The sequence below is a fragment of the Parasteatoda tepidariorum genome, chromosome 9 (assembly GCF_982258835.1).
Source record: "Parasteatoda tepidariorum strain Cologne lab strain chromosome 9, Ptep-v5.0, whole genome shotgun sequence".
Lineage (NCBI taxonomy): Eukaryota > Metazoa > Arthropoda > Arachnida > Araneae > Theridiidae > Parasteatoda > Parasteatoda tepidariorum.
This window is the reverse complement of record NC_141763.1, coordinates 17,106,508-17,129,806: the sequence shown is the minus strand read 5'-3', so window position 1 is coordinate 17,129,806 and position 23,299 is coordinate 17,106,508. Positions and strand designations below refer to the sequence as shown.

The 23,299-nt window shown below is 28.5% G+C and overlaps 2 protein-coding genes and 1 long non-coding RNA gene across 5 annotated transcripts in view; 2 read left to right on the top strand and 1 right to left on the bottom strand.

Annotated features, from left to right (window-relative positions):
- LOC147803352 (uncharacterized) overlaps window positions 1–15,505 on the bottom strand; it is a 48,402-nt gene extending 32,897 nt beyond the window's left edge. Inside the window, exon 1 of the mRNA XM_087150961.1 lies at window positions 212–15,505. Within this exon, the coding sequence (XP_087007087.1) occupies window positions 10,214–14,974 (4,761 nt within the window). The 5' untranslated portion in view covers window positions 14,975–15,505 and the 3' untranslated portion in view covers window positions 212–10,213. The remainder of the gene's footprint in view (window positions 1–211) is intronic.
- On the top strand, window positions 97–3,438 carry LOC147803353 (uncharacterized). Its single transcript, XM_087151260.1, has 2 exons — window positions 97–952; window positions 3,308–3,438. The coding sequence occupies exons 1-2, from the start codon at window positions 97–99 to the stop codon at window positions 3,409–3,411; spliced, it is 960 nt and encodes a 319-aa protein (XP_087007386.1). The 3' UTR covers window positions 3,412–3,438.
- LOC107437836 (uncharacterized) lies at window positions 7,835–22,580 on the top strand. Of its 3 annotated transcripts, none has more exons than XR_015429046.1 (4): window positions 7,835–7,973; window positions 18,229–18,345; window positions 21,004–21,468; window positions 22,341–22,580. It is a non-coding gene; the product is annotated as an uncharacterized LOC107437836 (long non-coding RNA). The 3 variants fall into 3 exon arrangements; XR_015429047.1 differs by lacking the exon at window positions 7,835–7,973 and adding an exon at window positions 16,142–17,710; XR_015429048.1 differs by lacking the exon at window positions 18,229–18,345 and having other exon boundaries at window positions 7,850–7,973.
- Window positions 22,581–23,299: the final 719 nt, after the last annotated feature.

Here is a 23,299-nt window from a genome sequence, read left to right as displayed (position 1 = left end):
TAAATTAATAACTTATGAAAATAAATAAAAATTACGTATTTATTTTTAAAATTTTATTTTTGTCAAACTTAGATTTGTGTTATATTTTTTTCAGATATGAAAGGGTTGAATGATAGTGATCTCAGTGAGAATGAAGAGGAATTATTCCAAACATTCAAAATCCAAAGAAAACAAAAACGTCTCTTGATAAAAAATAGGAAGAAAGGAATACCTTTAAATCCACCAACCATGCCTTTAAATTCTTCACCCATGGCCGGATCAACCTCATTAAGGAAGAGTCCTTCACCCATGGCCGGACCAAGCTCAGATAGGAATCAGGGATGTTCACCACAGAGGAGTCCGGGAGTACAGCCCAGAAAAAAACCAAGCCGACGCTTATCAAGAAGTTCCAGTAGTAGCTCATATTCAAGTTCAAGCCCAAGCAGAGAAGAAGTGCCCAGAAAAAAAGCGGGACAAAGCTATCAACAGAAGATTCCAAGCTCTCAAAAGAAGATTCCAAGCCAAAGCCCATCATCAAGGAGCCCACCAAGCTCTCAACAGAATATTCCAAGCCAAAGCCCACCATCAAGGAGCCCACCAAGCTCTCAACAGAATCTTCCAAGCCAAAGCTGTGAACAAAATATGCCAGGACCAAGCTCTGAAAAAATTTCTGCATCCCACTCCAAGATGCAAGTACCCAGGACATCAGGAGTAATGCGCAGGATATCTGGCAAAACATTACCCAGGACATCTGGAAGAGTACCCAGGACAGTAAGAAGATTCGAAAGTAGAAGATCCGAAAGTAGGACACCCAGAAGATCCGAATCAAGAGCTAATAGCGTGAACGGAGAAAACCCCCGGCCGTCCCCTTCAGTAAATCCCAATAGTTGCCAAGGCCCAGGAGCCATTCATATGGGTGCCATGAATTGCCCCTGCCTCCCGTCACAGGAACGATTGCTGATAGCAGCATTCCGTAAGTTCCCAAAATATTTTAATATCTTGATCATAAAAACATATTATTTAGTTTTAAAAATTAAGGTATCTGGACACCTTCGACAACAATTTTTTAAAAATCCCTATTAATTGAAACCTTAAGAGTTTTTTGGTGCCTTGTAGTATAAAACTGCTTTTGCAGTTGTTTCAGCAAAAAAATATTTTTTGTAAATTTTGTGAAAAATATGGTAAAAAATGTTGTTTTTATGAAACCCCTGTTTACGCTCTAAATATTTTTCATGATTAGTTATTGAACAATTTTTTCACTATTTCGCTCGTAATTAAAAATACAGTTCAAAATAAACAAAAACTGCTCAAACAAAAAAAATTACATATTTATGGAAAAGTTTTTTGTCTATCTTTGAAAGAATGTTATAAAAAAGCTGTACACAAAATTTCAAGACTTTGGGACTAAAACTTTTTAAGTTGTGGTGTAAATCGTAACTCATAACATGCGAAAAATCACAACTTCAGAAAATGCATTTAAAGTAAACAATTGTATAAAAAAAACATTTTTAATGTAATAAATATGCAAGGAAATCTTATCAATGATATTTTACACCTTCATTTTAAAGTGAAAATATTTTCATAAAAACATTATTTCCTTTTTATTAATTCAGTTTTTACCAATGAGAATTATCAGATTTACTAATATGAATAAGGAGTAACATTGATGTTTTATTTTAAATTGTAAATATCATTTATCATTGTAAATGCATTGGTTTTTTTGAGCTAGAACAACAGTGGAAAAAAGCAGCAATTACTGATCTTTGCATCTCCAGAAGATTTCCACTATTGCTCCGAATTGCAATCCCATAATAGTTTTGTAGTTTATCTATTAACTTATCTGTCAGTTTGCCTTTCCAGTCAAGTCGATTTGTATTTCTTTTTACCTTTCATAAGTGGGAACCAACACACTTTTCCATATACGTTTTTAACAGTTTCATAAGCTTTTGCATCTCCATCGCCATAGTACTCTCCATACTCAAGGCTATTCAGTAGAGCCGATCTTTGAAAGATTCTAAGAGCACCAACACTCTCATACTTCCAGCGGAGCCTGTATGATTTCGGCAAATATAAGGTTTCGTAGAATTTGTTAATGCTAAGCATATTCTATAATAGAATGACATCACCTCACAGTCAAGTACTTTACCGGTATCAATGGAGATGACAGAGACGCAACCATTCAATGCTGCTTTTGGACAGTTTTACAACAGCATCAGATAACTTTTTCACTTGTTTCTGAAAACTGTAAGGCGCAAAGAAAGGTAAGTCAAGTATAGAAAATAGCTTTCTGCCCGCGGTGTAACCTCTACCAATCAATCGCAACCCATAAACAAGAAGAGTGTTGATTTCAGAGCATTTATCAATTTTCTTTGATTGAAAACCGCTCATGGTTTTTCACAGTTTGTAATTTTTTTCAGTTTAGAGAAACTAACAGTAGAAAGTTTCTCCTTTTCAGTGTCTTCCACGTTATTTTTGTTAGGTAAATTTGAATACCTATTTCCATAGAGCTTTCGCTTTTTATTACGATAATTTTTTCACACCATATCAGTTGAAAACAATTAATATAAAATAACCCAAAATAAAGCTATTTATTCTTGTATAAATCAAATCAAAATAAGAAAACTAACTCCAAACAACAATCGAAATCACAAGAGAGCCAAATGACAACAATCTCTTGTGGCCATATTTAAAGTAATAAAACTATATGGCTTATTAAAATATTTCGAATTGTTTATAATTACTTTAAAAAGTTCTTTAAAAGCAAAAAAAAAAATGAAAAACAATTATTTATGTACTGAATCTGTCAAAAACATGATTAGTTTCAGTTTCGAAATTTCACTTCCGATGAATTTTCACTGAAACTAATACTTTTTTAAATGCACATATCTTGGGTTAGAATTATCGTATCAACGAAATTTTACTGCCAATCGAAAGATAAAAATCCAAATATTTTTAAAAGTAAAAAAATCTCAATTTCAGAAATATAATCGAAAATCGACTTTTCAATGTAGTGAGGCACCTTAACAATTATAAATATTTTAGCTCTAAGACACTCTGCCTGCAGGCAACTAATTGAGAAAACCATGTCTTGTACTAGGCAGTAATGCTGACGAAGAAGAATTTAATACATAAGAAAAATATCTATTGAAAAAAACTGGAAAACTTTCTGGGAAAGTATAAAAAAATGCAAAACAAATAAAAAAATATATAAAATTTCAGTTACAAATTTTTAAGTTTAATATAAATAATTTTTACAGCATAATTTAAAAAATTTTAGTTAATATTTCAAATGTTTGATAAATTTCTACATAAATTAAATTTTTTTAAGGTGACTATGACAGATATCAACTCCTACGGACGTTGAATTATTTCAACGTCCTCATAAAGAAGAGTTTGCTAGACAATGAGAGGGAGATACAAAGATGGAGGTGAAAGAAGGAGGCGAAACATATGAATAAGAAAATAAATACAGTACAAGAATTATCCGATTTATGGTTTATCAATACTAATTCCCGGGAGTATATGTAATACTGATGTAACTAATACTAATAAAATACATTTATTTTAATGTTTTTGTTACATAATTAACACTAAAAAATCTAAAGAAACATGATTAACATGATTTGAAAGTTTTTTTCTCTTCGAAATACAAAATATTGATTCCAAATTCAATGTCTCCAATTCCCAAGCAGACTTACATTGAGCTTTGAATACAAATTTTCAGAAAGATGTAAAAAAATTCTCTGTAAAAACTTATCTGAGATTTTTTTAACTTTAAATATTATGTTTATTAGTCTAAAAAAAACACAATAAGTCGTTGAAAAAAATGAGTGTGTAATGATACCGAAAGAAGCGATTTAAAATTGATAAAATCATCTAAATTATAAGCGGTTAAAATCCTAAAACAAAACGTTGCTCACTTTAAAAAAAAACTGTTCAGACAAGAAGGGAAAAAGATGCTTCCTTTTGAACACGCGAGGTAACCTTAGACCTCGTTTGTCCTTAGGTGTGCGTTGTTGGGGGTTTTAGAAAAGCAACACGCTTTTGACAGACCGGTTTTACGCACAAAAAGTGGCGTTCGCGTCGTCGTAGTGATTATTTTCTGACATTCCCGCCGTACCTTTGCATTGCGCGTAATCAGTGTTGATCATTAAAAAGCAATTTAATTTAAATTCTAGAACTTTTTCATTTCCGTAAACCAGTATATTATTTTGTATATTGCTTAAAGATGTCTATTCATTACTCATAATTTATTTGTTTGTTTATTGAAGCTTTAAAAGGAGAGATCATTCAGATTACGAGCAATTATATGCTATAGTTTCGGTTTTGTTTAGTTTTGGTTTTCAGAACTTAGATTAATTAAAACCGAAGGAAGGATATTTACTTATCTAACCATAGTTATTAGTTTGAAGCGTCTGGTTCTATTATAACTGAAGTATAGATGCTTATATTAGCATTTTTTTATATTTAAAAATATGATTTAACAGAAGGAGTTCGAAACTAAAATCCTTTGAATTTTATAAGTTTACTATTATTGTTTTAAAATCGTAATAATTAAAAATGCACATCAATGACACATTTTTTTAAAGCCATGCAGCCGTAAATTTGTTAAATTTTCCGATGAGAATTAAAAATAAAAATCTTTTTCAAGAAAATAATTATTCGTAGTATTTATTATGAACTCGATTGTATTATCTATTAATTTCCGATCTTTATTAATGCCTTTGCACAAATAATTATTCAAATTATTATAATATATATATATATATATCAGTATCAAAATCTCCCAATTCATTACTTAATGTCCGCGTAAGACTATGTACCTTGCTAATTAATTGCCCACAGTCAAATGCTCATTTTGTTTTGATTTACAAGGAATATAGATAAAATAATTCATAATTTATGTAAATATTTAAACATTGCTGCCTTTATGAATGTTTTTTTAAGAAAACAATCATATTTTGCGTTACACGTAAAGGGAAACCACGAAAATATCTTTCAGATTGCTTGACGCTTAAGGAGTTCCAGCGAAATGCTCAGTAATCGTAATGAATTTTTTTTATATAAAAAAAATATTTTTTTTAGCGTCTTTGACAGACAGTCAATTATTTCGGTGAATATAGCGAGATGCTCTTCATATTTTTTGTAATTTTTAACTCATTCCAAAAATCAAAGTAACGGGCAATTTAAATATCGGCGTAAGACAATGTTTATAAAAGTTATAAAAATAATTTTTTTTAACCAAGATTAAGTTGAAATTAAAGTAATAAAATTTTGCGTTACATGCAAAGGAAAACCTAGAAAATGTTTTTCAGATTGCTTGGCGGTAATAGGATTTCAACTAAATGTTCATCTTTATCTCAATGAAATTATTTTTTTATAAGCAGCCATTTTTTATTATTAATCAGGCCTAGCCGTTGTGGTTCAGAAGATCAGGAGTCTCCTTGAAGTCAGGCTAACCGTGGGATGTTTTCCTCAAAATGTAACGTAAATGCGGGCTAGTTCCATCAAGAAGTCCAATATGGTGGCAAATTTCTCTCAATACTTTATAAAGGACTCTTCCTGTCTTTTGGATATGATTTAAAATTGATTTTACGGAGTTAAACATGAGTAGGCGTAAGCACATAATTAGGTCGGCTGTTCGTCGACGGTTATAAAATTATGAAATAGATAAGGTATCAACTTGCTGAATATAAACGAAAAGCTCTTCTTTTTAACTCAACCAGTAAAACAAAATAAGTCACAATTTAAGTATCGAATTACAATTATATACTTATGAAAGTTATAAAAATAACCTATTTTAAATAAAATTAAATTATCAAATTTTGCGTTACATGCTAAAGAAAACTACAAATGCGTTTTTCAGATTGTTTTTATCGGTAATAGGTATTCCAGCTAAATGTTCATTATCTAAAAGAAGTTATTTTTAAATAATCAATAATTTTTTTTCTTCCCATCCTTAATAGATGGCTTAACATCTTTGTGAATATAAGGAAACGACCTTATTATTTTTAATTCAACCCAGAAATCAAAATTACTTATAAGTTACTTGGAGTACAATCACAATCATTAAAGTTATGAAAATAACTTATTTCAATTAAGACTAAATAGAAATAATCAAATTTTGCGTTACATGCAAGGAAAAACCGCAAAAAAGTCTTTTAGATTGCTGAACGGTAATAGGATTCTAGCTAAATGTTCATTATCGCAATGAATTATTTTTTCAACAATTAATTTTTTTTATCATCCTAGAGAGACTAATTGTCATATTAGTTGATGTTGTGAAACACTTTTTACTTTTAACACGACCCAGAAATCAAGGTACGTTGCAATTTAAATATCAGAGTAAAATCATGTTTATAAAAGCTTTTGTAGTAACCTATATTGTATTTAAAATTAAATTAAAATTTAGACAAATCAAATGTTGCGTTAAATGCAAAGGAAAACCACGAAAAAATCTTTTAGATAACTGAACAATAATAACGTTACAGCTGTATGTTCATTATCGCAATGAATTATTTTTTTAACCATTAATTTTCTTATCATTCTTGACAGAGAAATTGTCATCTTAGTGGATGTTGTGAAATACTTTTCTTATATTTTTAACTTTTAACACGACCCAGATATCAAAGTAACTTGCAATTTAAATATCAGAGTAAAATCATGTTTATAAAAGCTTTTGTAGTAACCTATATATTATTTAAAATTAAATTAAAATTTAGACAAATCAAATGTGGCGTTAAATGCAAAGGAAAACCACGAAAAAGTCTTCTTGATAACTGAACAATAATAACAATACAGCTGTATGTTCATTATCGCAATGAATTATTTTTTTAACCATTAATTTTTTTTATCATTCTTGACAGACAATTTGTCATCTTAGTGGATGTTGAGAAATACTTTTCTTATATTTTTAACTTTTAACACGACCCAGAAATCAAAGTAACTTGCAATTTAAATATCAGAGAAAAATCATGTTTATAAAAGCTTTTGTAGTAACCTATATATTATTTAAAATTAAATTAAAATTTAGACAAATCAAAAAGTTGCGTTAAATGCAAAGGAAAACCACGAAAAAGTCTTTTAGATAACTGAACAATAATAACAATACAGCTGTATGTTCATTATCGCAATGAATTATTTTTTTAACCATTAATTTTTTTATCATTCTTGACAGACAATTTGTCATCTTAGTGGATGTTGTGAATACTTTTCTTATATTTTTAACTTTTAACACGATTCAGAAATCAAAGTAACTTGCAATTTAAATATCAGAGAAAAATCATGTTTATAAAAGCTTTTGTAGTAAATGAAATGAAAAAATTTGAAATTTTGAATGAAAATAATTAGAATTTCCATTACACATAAATGAAAACCAAGAAAACGCTTTATTAGCAAAATAATTGTACGCTAACAGGCTAGCTTGGAATGTTTACTAAAATGTTCTTTATTTTATTTATTTTTCGTAAGTACATAAATTGTGTTATTTATTTCATTTCAAATATTTGAATTTCAGAATGATATAGAGAATTAATTTTAAGAACATACTAGTTTTCTTTTTTCTTTTTAATTTTTAATTTTAAAATTTACAAATTATAAATCTTTAAAAAAATCTGAAAAAAAAATTTCATAAAATTTGCGAATTTCAGAATTTTCCGGCAAAGAAACTAAATGTTATCAATTATTATAAATCATTACAATTTATATAAATCAAATAAAAAAAGAACAAATGATGTACAGCTGCAATAAACAAAAACCGCAGTTCACTAGAGGGCGTGGATATAGAGTACAAACTGGTTACTAGACCAGTGATGTCAACGTTCACCGTGATGTCCGTTTGGTCGAGTGATTGATCTTTCTGCCGTTGCTAGTTTGCGGTGTGCGTTGTTGCTAGGTGTGGTGAGAGGATTCTGCAAAGTATTTAGTGCCACGTTTAGATACAATGTGTTTAGTAAAATCATCTTTTCCTTTTAATAAAATTACAAAAAAAAAGGGTAAGTTCTCTTTTTAAGTTTAAACAATCTTAACGTCAAATCACGTTTAAAATTATCCATAATAACATGTAAATTTCTTAAATTAAATGATTTGTTTTAAACTGTTACCAAAATCTATAATAACATCTTTTTTTTTTGAAGAAATGCAACGCTACATCTAGATTGATACAGTATTTTGACAAACCATTCTCTAAAATTTTCCATAATAACATTTTTTCATTATACTATCCCAAGCTTTAAATGTTACTTTTGCTTTGTGAAACTACATGACTATTGTAGATAGTCAAACAGTATTAAATTATAAAATAGAATTCTTTTAGTAATGTTTCATTGTCATTTCTGAAATTTTCAAGTGAATAAAATTTTTATGTTATGTTATGTATCAAAATGGTTAGTATGCATTATAATGAAAAATTATTTCAGTAAGCTAGAGCTCCTAAAATAGTGTTATTATATAGTTTTAATATTAATTTAATTTGATTAAACATTTATAAAGTTTTTAATTATAAATTAAAGCTCTTGTAGTGTATTTGAATAAAAAAAAAAAATCTGATTTAAATCAAAAAATACAATTTAAATAAAAATAATTCGATTTTTTAAAAAAAAATCACAAACCTTGTATGTAGGTCACACATATAAAATAAAATACAGATATTATGCTTGAAACTTAGCCTTGGTTACAGGTCCCCGAGGTTTACAGTTCAATTGTCCCTCTATTATCCACTCATGGTGGGGGTATCACTTCAACCAAGAAGCTCTATGTGGCCTGCTTCAGCCTAAGTTTTAAATATTATGACAATAATGTAGAGTGTCAAAATTGATAATGAATTAACATGTATTTTTTTAAAAATTATTTTCGTCAATATTCAAATAAAAATAATATACATAGATTATAAAAATGAACTATTCTTCACCCCAGATATTATAATATATAAACGACCCATACATACATTAGCATAACAGTCAATAATTTAATAACAAAAAAATGCAATACAATAGCTTTTAAAAAAATTATTATTTAACTTAGAAAATTGTTAAATACTGTGGTGTGCCTCGGCAAACACCCAGTCCCCAAGTATGTGCCTCGACAACCCTCCTGACCACTCCAAAACGAACTGAAGTGAGGTAAATCCAGCCGGCATGAAAACCCCCCTCATACTCACTTCCAAACTGACTCGCGTGGAGAGAGGACGTGTTCCTCAAACCTTCTTTACCATTATCTAAATTCTTTACAATGTAAGTTTTCATTATATGTTTTTGTTGTACATTAAATTTTTCCTTAACTTAAACTTTTTATTCTTCATTTATTTTTGTAATTAATTTTTAATACCGCAATTTAAATATATAGCATGTTATTCTTAGCTTTAAAGCATACACGTGCTATAAATACAAAAATTAAATTATCGTCAAAATGAAACATCATTGAAAAAAAGTGACTATATTTGTTGAGGGGGTCGATATGCGGACTGTATTTACGAATGATTAAGAACAAACGATAACTATTTAACAATTTATTAACAAACGATGAATGACGCCATTTGAAGACGTCCGACGATATCAAAAACAAAAACAACAAGAGCTCTTCTTTTCGCCAAAAGAAAAGATAAACGAAGCCAAAGCCGAGAGAGGCGCCAACATACCGCCCGGCTTTGAAATATCCATTTCAAACAAATACATACACAACAATAAATGACAATTTATAATGCAAATGATAAAAAAAAAAGAGTTCTAAAAATTTATGACTAAATCACCAAATAACATAATACTTTTCAAAAGCAAACTAAATGCATACAATCACATTCTTTATGACAACAATGAAAAAAAATAAACATGTAAACTAATTACTAGTAGACTCATTGATAGGTAAAACGCATATATTTGATATGCTGCGTTTAAAGAAACCTTGTGCAGTTTTTACAATAACAACTAGAATTTTTCCATCATTTCCTGGGATAACCTCGTGGATACGACCAATAATCCAAGAACAAAGGGGTAGATTATCTTCTTTAATTAAAACTAGTGTTCCTGGTTTAACATTGTTTTTTTCGAATAACCATTAACTTCTTTGCTGTAAATTATTGAGATAATCTCTTGACCATTTTTTCCAAATAGTTTGATTGATTTTTTGTATCCTTTGCCACCGAGAGAGTCGATTATCAGGAATGTCTGCAACAGGAAATTCAGGAATACTGTTTATGGGTCGCCCAATTAAAAAATGACTGGGAGTTAGGGTCTCGAAATCATTTGGGGTCCGAAGAAAGGGGAAAAAGTGGTCTACTGTTTAATACACCTTCAATTTGGTTTATAACCGTTAAAAATTCCTCTAATGTTAATTTAGAGTTTCCAATAGTTCTTTTCAAATGGTGCTTAAAAGATTTGACTCCTGCCTCCCAAATGCCACCAAAATTTGGCGATCTGGGAGGAATAAATTTCCAAACAACGAATTCATCGGATAAATAAGAAGCAAGATTTTCTGAATGTTTAATAAGATCATGCAATTTTCTCAATTCAGATTGAGCACCAGTATAATTTGTGGCATTATCAGAAAATATAATAGAAGGCAGACCTCTTCTCGCGAAAAACCTTTTAAGGGTGGCAATTAATGCTTCTGCTGTCAAATCACTTACTATTTCCAAATGAATGGCACGAGTAATTAAACATACAAAAATTACAACATAGATTTTGTTTAAGATTCCCTTCCGCTGATTTTTATATTTAATAAGAAAGGGACCGCATAAATCGGTGCCAGTTTTTGAAAAAGGGGGGCTTATGGTAACTCTTTCTTTCGGTAAAGAAGCCATAATTTGCTGTTCTATCTTAGGTTTGGCTTTGAAACATGTTATGCAATCGTGAACGATTTTTCGAGCAGTGTTCCTACCATTTAGGGGCCAAAACTCTTGTCTAACACAATGAAGCAAAGTTTGCGCACCAACATGCAAATTTTTTAAATGAAAATACTGGAAAATTAAAGTAGTTATTTTATGATCTCTTGGAATTAGCAATGGGTGCTTTTGATCATAAGATAAATTCGAATTGTTGATTCTGCCTCCTACTCTAACTAAACCATTAGAATCAAGAAAAGGATTTAAATTACTTACGTGGCTGTCCTTCAATCTTTTTTTATTTTTTAATGCATGTATCTCCTTCCTAAATACAATTACCTGTACTAACTTTACTAGAGAAAGCTTTGCATGCTGAAGTTCCTCTCTAGTGATGGGACCATACATCCTTTCCTGTTTCCGACAATTAGATATGAACCTATAAATGTAACTCAAAATACGAATTAGTTTTACAAAATTATTACTTAAAGTGAGAAAACTATTAACAAAGTCTGAGTTGGAAGACAAAGTAAGAGTTATATTCGATGATTTTTTAAGTTCAAGCTCATAAAGTTCACTGTTCAAAATTTCAATGGATTGTTGATCTGTTGGTTGAATGTCTAAATTCGATGGTCCAGAAAACCACAAGTCCAGTGACACCAATTCGGAAGGATCGATTCCTCGCAAGTGAGGATTCTCCTCAGATAGTATATGTCTCCAGTGAAAATTATTTGAAAGTGTTTGAATTTTGGATACACGATTTCCAACAAATGCTTTTAATTGGTGCGGAGAAGAGTTAATCCAAGCCAATGCGATGGTAGAGTCTGAAAATAAAGTGACCTCTTTGATATCCATTCTTAAAGCAGCTATAACTTTTTGAACTAACTTAGCAAGTAAAAGGCATGCACATAACTCCAAACGAGGTACGGATATTATTTTTAGAGGTGCAATTCTAGATTTACTGGCTAGGATTTTAAAGGCAGAGTTAGAACTGTCAGGATGAAGATATATCACAGCTCCGTACGCCAAAGTGGATGCATCAGCAAATCCAACGAGAGCAATTTTCTTAACTTTAGAGGTTAGAACATATCTGTCGATTCGAATGTTCTCTAAAACTTTAAGGTTACTGACGAAACGATTCCATTCTCGAGCAATGTGCTCCGGCAAATTGTCATCCCAATTAAGGTTTTGAGTCCAAAGTTTTTGAAGCATTATCTTAGCTCTACTGATGACGGGTCCAAGAAAGCCAATTGGATCATACAACCTAGCAATGACTGACAATACATCTCGTTTGGTATAGGTTGATTGCTGGGACACGCATACTTTGAAAGTGAACTTGTCTTGTCCCGGTTGCCAAATTATACCTAGTGTTTTAGTAGATTCTTCAGTCTCGAAAGAGAATTCTTCGTTAAAGTTGCTGTCATTGATCAAGTCCCTGGAATTCGAGTTCCATTTGTGTAAGGTCATGCCACAACTATCAAACATTTTTACTAATTGAGTCTTTAACTCTAAAGCCGATTCAAGATCTGTTGATCCAGTAACTACATCGTCCATGTATAAATCAGAAAGAACAACTTCTGAAGCAAGAGGGTAATTCAACTGTTCATCCATCGCTAACTGCTTCAATGTTCTAATGGCCAGAAATGGAGCGTTTTTTGTTCCATACGTAATTGTTTTCATTCTGAATACTGTAGGCACTTCGTCTTCTTGAGTTTTCCACAAAATTCTCAATAAATCTCTTTGAGACGGATCGATTAATATTTGACGAAACATCTTCCTAATATCAGCTGTTAAGGCAATCTTGTGTTTTCGAAATCGAACAATCAAATCAAAAACGTTTTCTCTCACTTCTCCGGTTAGCAATATGTCATTTAAGCTTTGTCCTGTCGATGTAGGCGTAGAGGCATTAAATACGACTCTTAGTTTTGTAGAAGTTTTGTCCGGGCGAAAAATGACATGATGTGGCATATAATATGATAAAGAAGGTGAAACATCATCTACAACCTTTTCCATATGACTTAAATTTTCGTATTCATTTATGAATTCACAATAAAGTTTCTTCATTTCAGGATTGGTGTTCAATCTTCTCACGGTCTGATTCAAGCGTTTCTGAGCTATATAACGAGATTCACCAATAGTTTCCAGCGCTTCTTCACGAATAGGCATTTTGACCATGCAACGACCGCTTTCTGTTATTTTATGATTCTTTTGAAAGTGACTTTCGCAAAATGCTTCTTCATCACTCAAAATTCGGGAATTATCTATTTCTTCAATTTCCCAAAATTTCTTAATGCTATTTTCAATGTTTTCTGCACGATAAACTAAATTACAATAATGTTTTGGATGTTTGGATTCAAATGAACCACTAGCAATAAAACCAAAAACAGAATCTTGAAATGTTAAGTTTTCTGAAGTGCGATATTTATTTTCTTTAATGATTTCAAAAAAATGTTCAGCACCTAAGATCATATCAATTTTTCCAGCCTTAGCGAAAGAGGGATCAGCTAATATTAAATGATTGGGAATAACAATGTTCTGTAAATTCAAAGTGTTAGATGGAATTAAATCCGTAATTTTATTGACTACTAAAAATTCAGTGCGAAGCGAAAACGATGAATCTTTATTAGAAACAAGAGCATTCAATTTATATTTAACATTTGTTTCATTTCCTCCTAACCCACTTATTGGAATATTTATTCTTTCTTTTTTCAATTCGATTTTGTTTGCGAAATCCGAAGTCATAATGTTTACCATACTTCCACTATCCAACAATAAACGTCCTTGAACGAAACAGTTACTCACAGGATTCCATATCCAAGCTAGAGCCGTTGCGAGAATTATGTTTTTATTTCTACAAGTGTTTGTAGTAGCGAACACATGAGATATTAAATTATCATTTGAAACATTATTTATGTCCTGAGAAGTTGGATTACAGACTGGCGCCTGCGATTCTTGCTCTATTAGAGATTCCGAATTAATCTCCGTTTGGCGAAAATTATTTTCCTTGCGATGCAATAAGGAATTATGCTTAGCTTGACAGAATTTGCATGTAAGTTTCGATGGACAGGAATTCAGTTTATGTGATGCATTTAAACAATTAATGCACAGATTATTTTTCTTAACAACATCAAATCTGAGAATTGGTGACATTTTTAAAAAAGAGGGACAGTTGTAAATTAAATGGTCCTTTGAACACAAATGGCATTTATTGCAATTCGATTTCACAACAAAGTTGCGTGCTTTGTTTTGATGTTGAATATTCTTAGCTTTGTTCACAAAAAAGTTTCCCTGAAGATTTTCTAATGTTTGACATCTTTTTTGAATAAATTCCATAAATGTATTGAATTTTGGAAGTTCAGTAGAAGTTAAACTCATTTCATACTGTTTGTGACTTTCCTTATCCAATTTTTGAACAGTTATGTTAATTATTAATTGTTCAACAAGATCATTAGTTTCCAATTTCATTAATTTTAAACCTCTTAAACTTTTATTTAAAGTATCAATTAAATGTCTCAAATCTTTATAAGATTCTACAGAAATTTTTTCAAAATTCAAAATGTTCGAGATATAATTGTTTACAATTAAACGAGTATTTTCAAATCTTTCTTTTAGGATTTTCATCAAGGATTCAAAAGTATCTTCTGGTGTTTCAATATATTTAGGGTCACCTTTTAAAGCTGAACGCAAATAAAACAATTTCTGCATGCTATTTAAAGACTGATTTTCAGTTATCAAACTATCAAATTGAAGCTTAAAGTTATTCCAATTTTCGATTTTTCCATCAAAACAAGGCAAGCAAATATCTGGCAATTTAACATTTATTTTACTATTACTTAATTGTTCATTGTTATGCAAATGAGAAATATTAGAACTTCTTGAATGAAAAAGTCTTTGTAAGCTTACCTTGCAAGATTCTATCTGTTCTTCCATTTCATCAAAATGGGATTGATAAGCTTCTAATTCTTCATCCTTCAAAATTGAATAATAATCCAGTTTTAAAACTTCAATTTCTTGAAGAATTAATCCTATGCTATCGATACGAGATTGCAGTTCGAGACAATCAGCCTCATTTCCATTTGTAGAAATAAAGCTTTCCAACCTAGTTATTTTGCTTTTAGAGCTACAACGACGACGATTCAATTGTTTTAAGCTCTTTTCATATTGTTCCTCAGTATCAGTCATTTTTGCAAATCAAATGTATCAAAACGAAATCCAAAAACGAAGTTATGACGAAACGAAAACGAAAGTTGATCAAAATTGTTATTTTCAAATTATATCAAGTTTGAACTCCGGCTCGACGGACCATGTTGAGGGGGTCGATATGCGGACTGTATATACGAATGATTAAGAACAAACGATAACTATTTAACAATTTATTAACGAAACGATGGATGACGCCATTTGAAGACGTCCGACTATATCAAAACAGAAAACAACAAGAGCTCTTCTTTTCGCCAAATGAAAAGATAAACGAAGCCAAAGCCGATAGAGGCGCCAACACTCAGTACAAAAACTAAAATCAAAGTTAATATTTAAAAAAAGCCTTAGCTTTTGGAGTGAAACAAAGTATTATAAAAATTAATCAATAGAAAAATACAACTAAAATATTACAATTAAAAAGGCATATGGTTAAAATACTTTACCATATTATCTAATAAATATTTTTAAATATTGTATATATCATAACTAAATTTAAAGTATTGAATTCATTTTTAATAAATGAAATAATAATAAATAATAATGCATAAAAATGAAATAATAATAAATAATACTTAAGATTCAATTTTGCTGCTGAATTTTTATACAAAAAAGTTTGTTTACATTGTGACAAACCCCTTTTGACAGTTGAACACATCAATTGAAGAGTACAATCTGTTATAAAATAAATTTCTTGTTAAAAAAACACTCTTTCACTTAATTTTTCCTTGTATCAATAATTGAATTAGCAAATATATATAGCAAATATACATATAAAAAATAATGAATAAAATTTGAAATTCACGTATCCTAGTATTGTATTAAAAAATGAGTTTTTTGAAATAATGTAGTAGCAATAACTGTTGAAAAGGCATTAAAAAACAAAATAGATTCACAATGGAGTCTGTTTAAATTGAGTGCATTAAAAAGTGATGACTTAAATTTGCAATGCAATATTTTTTTATTGTTTAGAAGAAAAATTTTCATTCATTCAGACAATTTAGTTTATGATTTAAACTCATCTGAAAAAGGTTTTAGATTGTTTATCGGACCACGAACCTGTTTTACTTATAATAAAGTATATTTTCTTTTATTATTAAAATTTATTTTAAATAAATTGATGTATTAATTAATTTTAGTTCTTTACTTTCTTTCTTGGTGTGTGTTAAACACATTTGAAATTACATGTTTAAAAATCTTTTGATGCTTAACATTGAAAATACAGATTAAATTAAATATTTAATGCTGTCTTAATATAGACTTGCATAGCTGTAGAAAGTGAACAAGATTTTTTGTAAAAAGAAAAAAAATAAATGCTAACTAAAATTCTAACTTTTGATTCATGGAATTCAAATTTATATTATAGTTTATTGATGGAAATTTCTATATTTCTAAAGCTTGAGGTTATATTAAAAAGAAATTACTTTAATATGCCAAAAAATAGAAAGAAACAAAGTTGAGTTCAGATATTTTTTTTCCTGTGTCATTCTTCCCTTTCTAAGTCTATTTGAAGCAGTAGGGTTATTAACTTTTTTTCTTTTCATAATATATATCTTAGAAATTATCAGATTTTCTTTTGTGATTCCAATGTGTAGATTAGATTTTTTAAAATGTTTACCTTATGTATTTTAATATAAGACTAAAAATGAATATTGTAACATAAAATAATAATACTTATTTTTTAATGAATGACAACATTTATAAACATAATCTGTTGCATTTATTTTGCCATTTAATAAATTATGAGAAAAAAAAGAGATCACAATTTTAAATTAAAATTATGATACGCTAATTAAAACTTTGTTAAAGTAGTATTCTTTAAATTATCTATTTTATCTTGTCTTTCAATTTCAATAATGCCTTTGTATCAAAATGGTTAGTATGCATTATAATGAAAAATTATTTCAGTAAGCTAGAGCTTCTAAAATAGTGTTACTATATAGTTTTAATATTAATTTAATTTGATTAAACATTTATAAAGTTTTTAATTATAAATTAAAGCTCTTGTAGTGTATTTGAATAAAATAAAAAAAATCTGATTTAAATCAAAAAATACAATTTAAATAAAAATAATTCGATTTTTTAAAAAAAATCACAAACCTTGTATGTAGGTCACACATATAAAATAAAATACAGATATTATGCTTGAAACTTAACCTTGGTTACAGGTCCCCGAGGTTTACAGTTCAAATGTCCCTCTATTATTCACTCATGGTGGGGGTATCACTTCAACCAAGAAGCTCTATGTGGCCTGCTTCAGCCTAAGTTTTAAATATTATGACAATAATGTAGAGTGTCAAAATTGATAATGAATTAACATGTATTTTTTTAAAAATTATTTTCGTCAATATTCAAATAAAAATAATATACATAGATTATAAAAATGAACTATTCTTCACCCCAGATATTATAATATATAAACGACCCATACATACATTAGCATAACAGTCAATAATTTAATAACAAAAAAATGCAATACAATAGCTTTTAAAAAAATTATTATTTAACTTAGAAAATTGTTAAATACTGTGGTGTGCCTCGGCAAACACCCAGTCCCCAAGTATGTGCCTCGACAACCCTCCTGACCACTCCAAAACGAACTGAAGTGAGGTAAATCCAGCCGGCATGAAAACCCCCCTCATACTCACTTCCAAACTGACTCGCGTGGAGAGAGGACGTGTTCCTCAAACCTTCTTTACCATTATCTAAATTCTTTACAATGTAAGTTTTCATTATATGTTTTTGTTGTACATTAAATTTTTCCTTAACTTAAACTTTTTATTCTTCATTTATTTTTGTAATTAATTTTTAATAACGCAATTTAAATATATAGCATGTTATTCTTAGCTTTAAAGCACACACGTGCTATAAATACAAAAATTAAATTATCGTCAAAATGAAACATCATTGAAAAAAAGTGACTATATTCAACAACTCATCTTTTAAATACAATATATAATACAGTCAATACAATAAATTTTAAAAATATAATCATTAAATTTAGAAAACTATAATACTTAAATAGTGGTTGTAGTATTGAAGCACTGATGAGCACAACAATATTCTCTGAAATAAATTTTAAAAAATTAAAACAATAAACTTTTATATTTTACTAAAAGTATAAATAAATAAATGTAATAAAATTAAATAAATTAAAAATTTTTGGAAATAAATAAATGTATTTATTTATTTTTTAAAATTTTATTTTACAACCTTAGATTTGTGTTATATTTTTTTAGCTATGAAAGAATTGGACATCAACAACGAAGAAAATGAAATAGAAAGTGATCTTAACAGCATTGAAAGTGATGATAGAGAAATAATTCAAAGATTACAGGAAAAAAGAAGAAAAAAACGTTAGTTTTTTTTTTTTGGTAAAGGGTAAAACTTTAGCAGATGACTTCAGTAGTTTTAAAAAAATATTAAATTAAATAATATACTTACAGAAGTACACTTTACGAAAAATTGAGTGAAAATATTACACTAAATTAACATTTTACTAGAAAAGACTTGATTCTGTAAAGTAAACCTAAATATTTGATTGAAATTTGAAACAATAATGCTAAATGAATGTTTTATAGATTATATTCATTATTTTAGGTCTACTATGTAGATATATACATAAACAAATTCTGTACCAAAATTTATAATTCTACATACAGTAGATTTTGAGAAAAGTGTACCCAAAGAGTCAAAATATGCATTTTGAGAAAATAGTAAAAAAAATGAAAAATATTATATTTTATATTAAAAAACATTATACTATTTCACATTAAAAAATTATTTCAATGACTTATAGGCAGATTTATAAATATTATATATCAACTTTTATTTCAATGATTTATAGACAGATTTATAATCTTTTTATGTTAGCCAGGAACTTACATAAGTAAATGAAATAAATTTTTTCATTAAATTTTAGTTTTTAATAGAGCTGGAACCTTGTAACATTCAATTTTATTTCTCGTAAAATATTAGTATTTTCGAAGACAAAAAGATTTCTTAAAAACTATAAAATTTAAATAACTACAGGTTAATTATGAAGGCATATCAGTTAGTTGACATTCTAATGAAATTGGTACTTTCATAGAGCAGGGATAAGATTAGCCAAAAGGCAAAAAAGCTGAATTTCCACGATAGTAAATTTCATGCAAACGCAACCCTTTAATAATAAATTCCAGATAGTTTAAGGTAATAAATAATGTGTTGACATACAATTGTGTACTAATCTATTATTACATAAATGTTTACATTGCTACTTAACATTTAGTGAAAATAAAATTATAAATTGAAAAAAATAAAGCAGGAAATTATATTTTTCCTCAGTTCACATAAGAGACGATTATTACTTGAAAAACTACCTGGTTTAGCAAATTAAAACTACTGAGAATATACATTAATATTTCATTTCTTTTAATAAATACTGTTATGTGATTTATAGCAAATATATCAGTAATATTACTTTTTAAATTATCTTGGAAAAAAAAAACTTTAACAATGGATCGAATCATTATGTTCATATTATAGTCTAATCTAACTAGAGCCCTCTGAAACATATCAATAACAGTGAAGTAGAAATATATAGTAACTCCTTAACATACAAAAATTGCTATTTTAGTTTGAAAAATTACATGACAATCAGCAACTGTTTAGATAATTGCTTTTTATTTGATAAGAATTTTGCATTTTATAGCATAAATAATAGCAATTATAAATAAAATTTTGATGATGAGTTAATTAACTCTTTTTCCAAAATTGATGTGATTGCTTGTTTGCTATATCTTTTATGCTTGTTATATTTAGTCGTTAGTTCATCTTCAAACATTTTGTAACAAATCCTATTTTCTCTTCTTTGCAAGCGCAGAATGTATTTTGAATATATTCCTTTCCAGTTTCTCTAATGTTGTAACACTTACATATACTAATAATCATCGTTAGAAAAACAGTCACCTTTATAGTAAATAATTTTTAAAAAAATTTACTTCTTACAAGAATAGCGATAGTTGATATTAAAACTGCGTGAATATGAATAACAATTATGGATTTGAAATCACTTGAATATGAAACTAGATATACTATTTTGAAAATGAGAAAATACAAACTGGGATATAGAATTTTTAAAACACGTAAATACAAATCACGATTCATAATTTGAATCATGATGTATAATTTTTAGATTGCATAAATAAGAATTATGATGCATAATTTTTAGAATGTGTGAATGTGAATTCCAATACCTTATTTTAAAATTACATATAAATACGAAAATCAATGTTTGATATTATAAACCGCATGAGCAAATCAAGACATTGAATTTTAAACTTGCGTGAATACCAATTGCTACATAGGTTTTTAAAAAGGCTTAAATATGAATCACAATATTAGGATTTTAAATTTCGCAAATAAGAATCACAACATACAATATTAAAATCGCGTGAATGAGAATCACAACATGCAAATATGAAAAGCTATGTTTGATATTAAAATCGTGTGAATAAGAATCGAGATATTAGCAGATTCCAGTCTTGGAACCTCTAAAAGGCTTGTCAGAAGCAGCATTGTTTGAATTAAGAAAATCGGATCTATCTGGAGGGTGGGTAAAAAATTTGGAAAATCTTATCTGCTGCACGTAAAAGGGAAGAAAATAGCTAAAATAAGTAAAATGAGAAAGGATTGGTAGCTATGTGGTTTGAATTTTCTGTTTCTCTTTGAAAATTGGTAAATTTTCTAAAAAAGTGAAATAATTATAAAAAAGTTAAATTTTTAGAAAATCTGAATTTTTGATAAAAAGCTGAAATTTAAGAGATAAATTTGAAAAAAGCGGAAAATCTCATCCCTGAATAGAATGAAATGTTACTATAAAAATTTTATATATATTAAAAAAGTTCATTTTATTTATACTAAAAGTTAAACTTATACAATGTCTACAATTCAAAAATAAAAGTTTATATTCTTTTATCGAATTTATCAAAATTTCAATACATGTTAAAGTAAAACTTTATTATTTATTTTAGAAATACAACGAAAATATCAAAAAATTCGAAGGCAACCTACAGATGAAACTGGACCCAAGGCTGGGCCCAGCAAAAAAAATTGTGAAACTGGACCCAAGGCTGGACCCAGCAAAAAAACTTGTGAAACTGGACCCAAGGCTGGACCTAGCAAAAAAACTTGTGGACCCAAGGCTGGACCCAGCAAAAAAACTTGTGGACCCAAGGCTGGACCCAGCAAAAAAACTTGTGGAACTGGACCCAAAAGACCTGGACCATTAAAATCTAAAAGCTCGGCAAGCTCAAGAGGACCAAACTCGAGCAGCGATTCGTCGGAGGGAGAAATAACATCTCGATGTCGGGCAGAAACATCTAGGCCTACAGAGAGGAGTCGCGCTCCGCAGGAGGATCCCGCCCCTGTACCACAAATGGGCGGGATGAATTGCCCGTGCCTGCCTTCGCAGGAAGTAATGTTACGCGCAGCCTTTCGTAAGTTTAACAAAATATCTTAACAATTGGAAAAATTTAAATCAAAGTTGATCTGCCTGAAGGCAATTAATTGAGAAAACCATAGTCTGCACTATACAGTAATGCTGATGAAGAAGAAAAAATCAATATTTTCAAGACATTCTAAATTTAAATTGAATTTAATAATTAAAAAAAATTTAGTACATAAGAAAATTATCTATTAAAAAACTGGAATTTTTCTGGGATGCATAAAAAATCCAAAACAAATAAACAATTTAATATTTTTAATGAATAATTTAATAGTTTTGATAAATAATTTAATAGTTTTTTAATTGCCTGTATAAAATCAATATTAACTAATATAGATTTTACTTGTATTGACAGTAAACCTTAAAAAATGTTTAAAAGTATGTAAAATTTATGAAAATGTTTATATAATTTCCAAAATAAAATGTCAACTATTTTTAATACTCCTTGCTCTCAAATACTATAAACACAATTATCTATTTAAATTGTCTAAATATTAAATAGGATTCGTGTTATTGTTGTAGTTTTATGTAATTTTTTTATTCAAAAAATTTCTATAATTAATTAAACAAAAAATTGTTCTGAATATCTATTTTTTCTCTAAATAATTTTCTTCAAATTATTAATTAATTTAAAAATAAAATATATAACATTTCGTTTACAAGTTTTTTAAGTTTAATATAAATAATTTTTACAGCATAATTCAAAAAGTTTTTAGTTAATATTTCAAATGTTTAATAAATTACTAACTTAAGTAAAAATAATTTAAATTAAAGAAATCCCACCTTTCTTTAAACTTCCCTGCTGACTTTTCTAGTATTAAAACACGATTTACATGATAAATATATGTTTTGTAATTTTTTTAGATGACTACAACAGGCAACATCTATTGGCGATGTTGTCCTATTTTATGTCTATTATAAAAAGACACTTAACGGAGAATGAACGAGAAAGAAGAGGTGGAAGATGAATGGGGTAGAGATGTGATTGAGAGAGAAGGAGGAAAAGAAAGATGAATGTGATGAAGAAGTAAAACATAATGTAATATTGAAATAATAGTTAGTATATAGTGAATGATAGTAAATAAAAAAATTTTTTTTAAAAAAGTTTTTTGTTTATATTAGTAGACTATAAGATAAATTGCACTTTAATTAAGCAAATTTTACGTTTCTTTTTTGTAGGATATGAAACAAAATATGAAATTTTATATTTTCATTTAGGTTCAATTTTATACAATTTTGTTGACACACAAGAGATATTATTATGATACACACAACTCTTTGTTACTCTTCAAATGACGAAGTCGCTGATAAAATATTAGTTACTATACGTATATCTGATTGCACAAGACAGTATAAATAATATTAATAATAATAATCGTCCCTCTCAGTGTTCGTCTGCATAAGCTTTCAAAAAAGTCCGGTAGATAGCGCTTCAGACATGTAGAATTTTGTAGTATTTTTTTGGATAAAATCGTAGCATTTTTTATTTTCAGAGTCTGGTAACCCTGATGAGATTAACCAAAAGGCAAAAAAGCTGAATTTTTATAATGTTAAATTTTACGAAGCACAACCCTTTAATAATAAATAATGTGTAGACATACAATTTAGTACTAATCTATTATTGTATAAATGATTACACATTTAGTGAAAATAAAAAATTACCAATTGAAAAAAAATAAAGTTAAAAATTATATTTTTCCTCAGTTCGCATAAGAGACAATTATTATTTGAAAAATCTACCTAGTAAATTAAAACTGCAAAGAATATACATTAAAATTTCATTTCTTTTAATAAATACTGTTATGTGATTTATAGCAAATATA

Bases quoted from the DNA above. Each gene is read 5' to 3' on its own strand.
- LOC147803353 (XM_087151260.1), top strand. From the start codon at position 97: ATGAAAGGGTTGAATGATAGTGATCTCAGTGAGAATGAAGAGGAATTA. The intron at 953-3,307 runs GTAAGTTCCCAA...AATTTTTTTAAG, and splicing joins ATTGCTGATAGCAGCATTCC to GTGACTATGACAGATATCAA.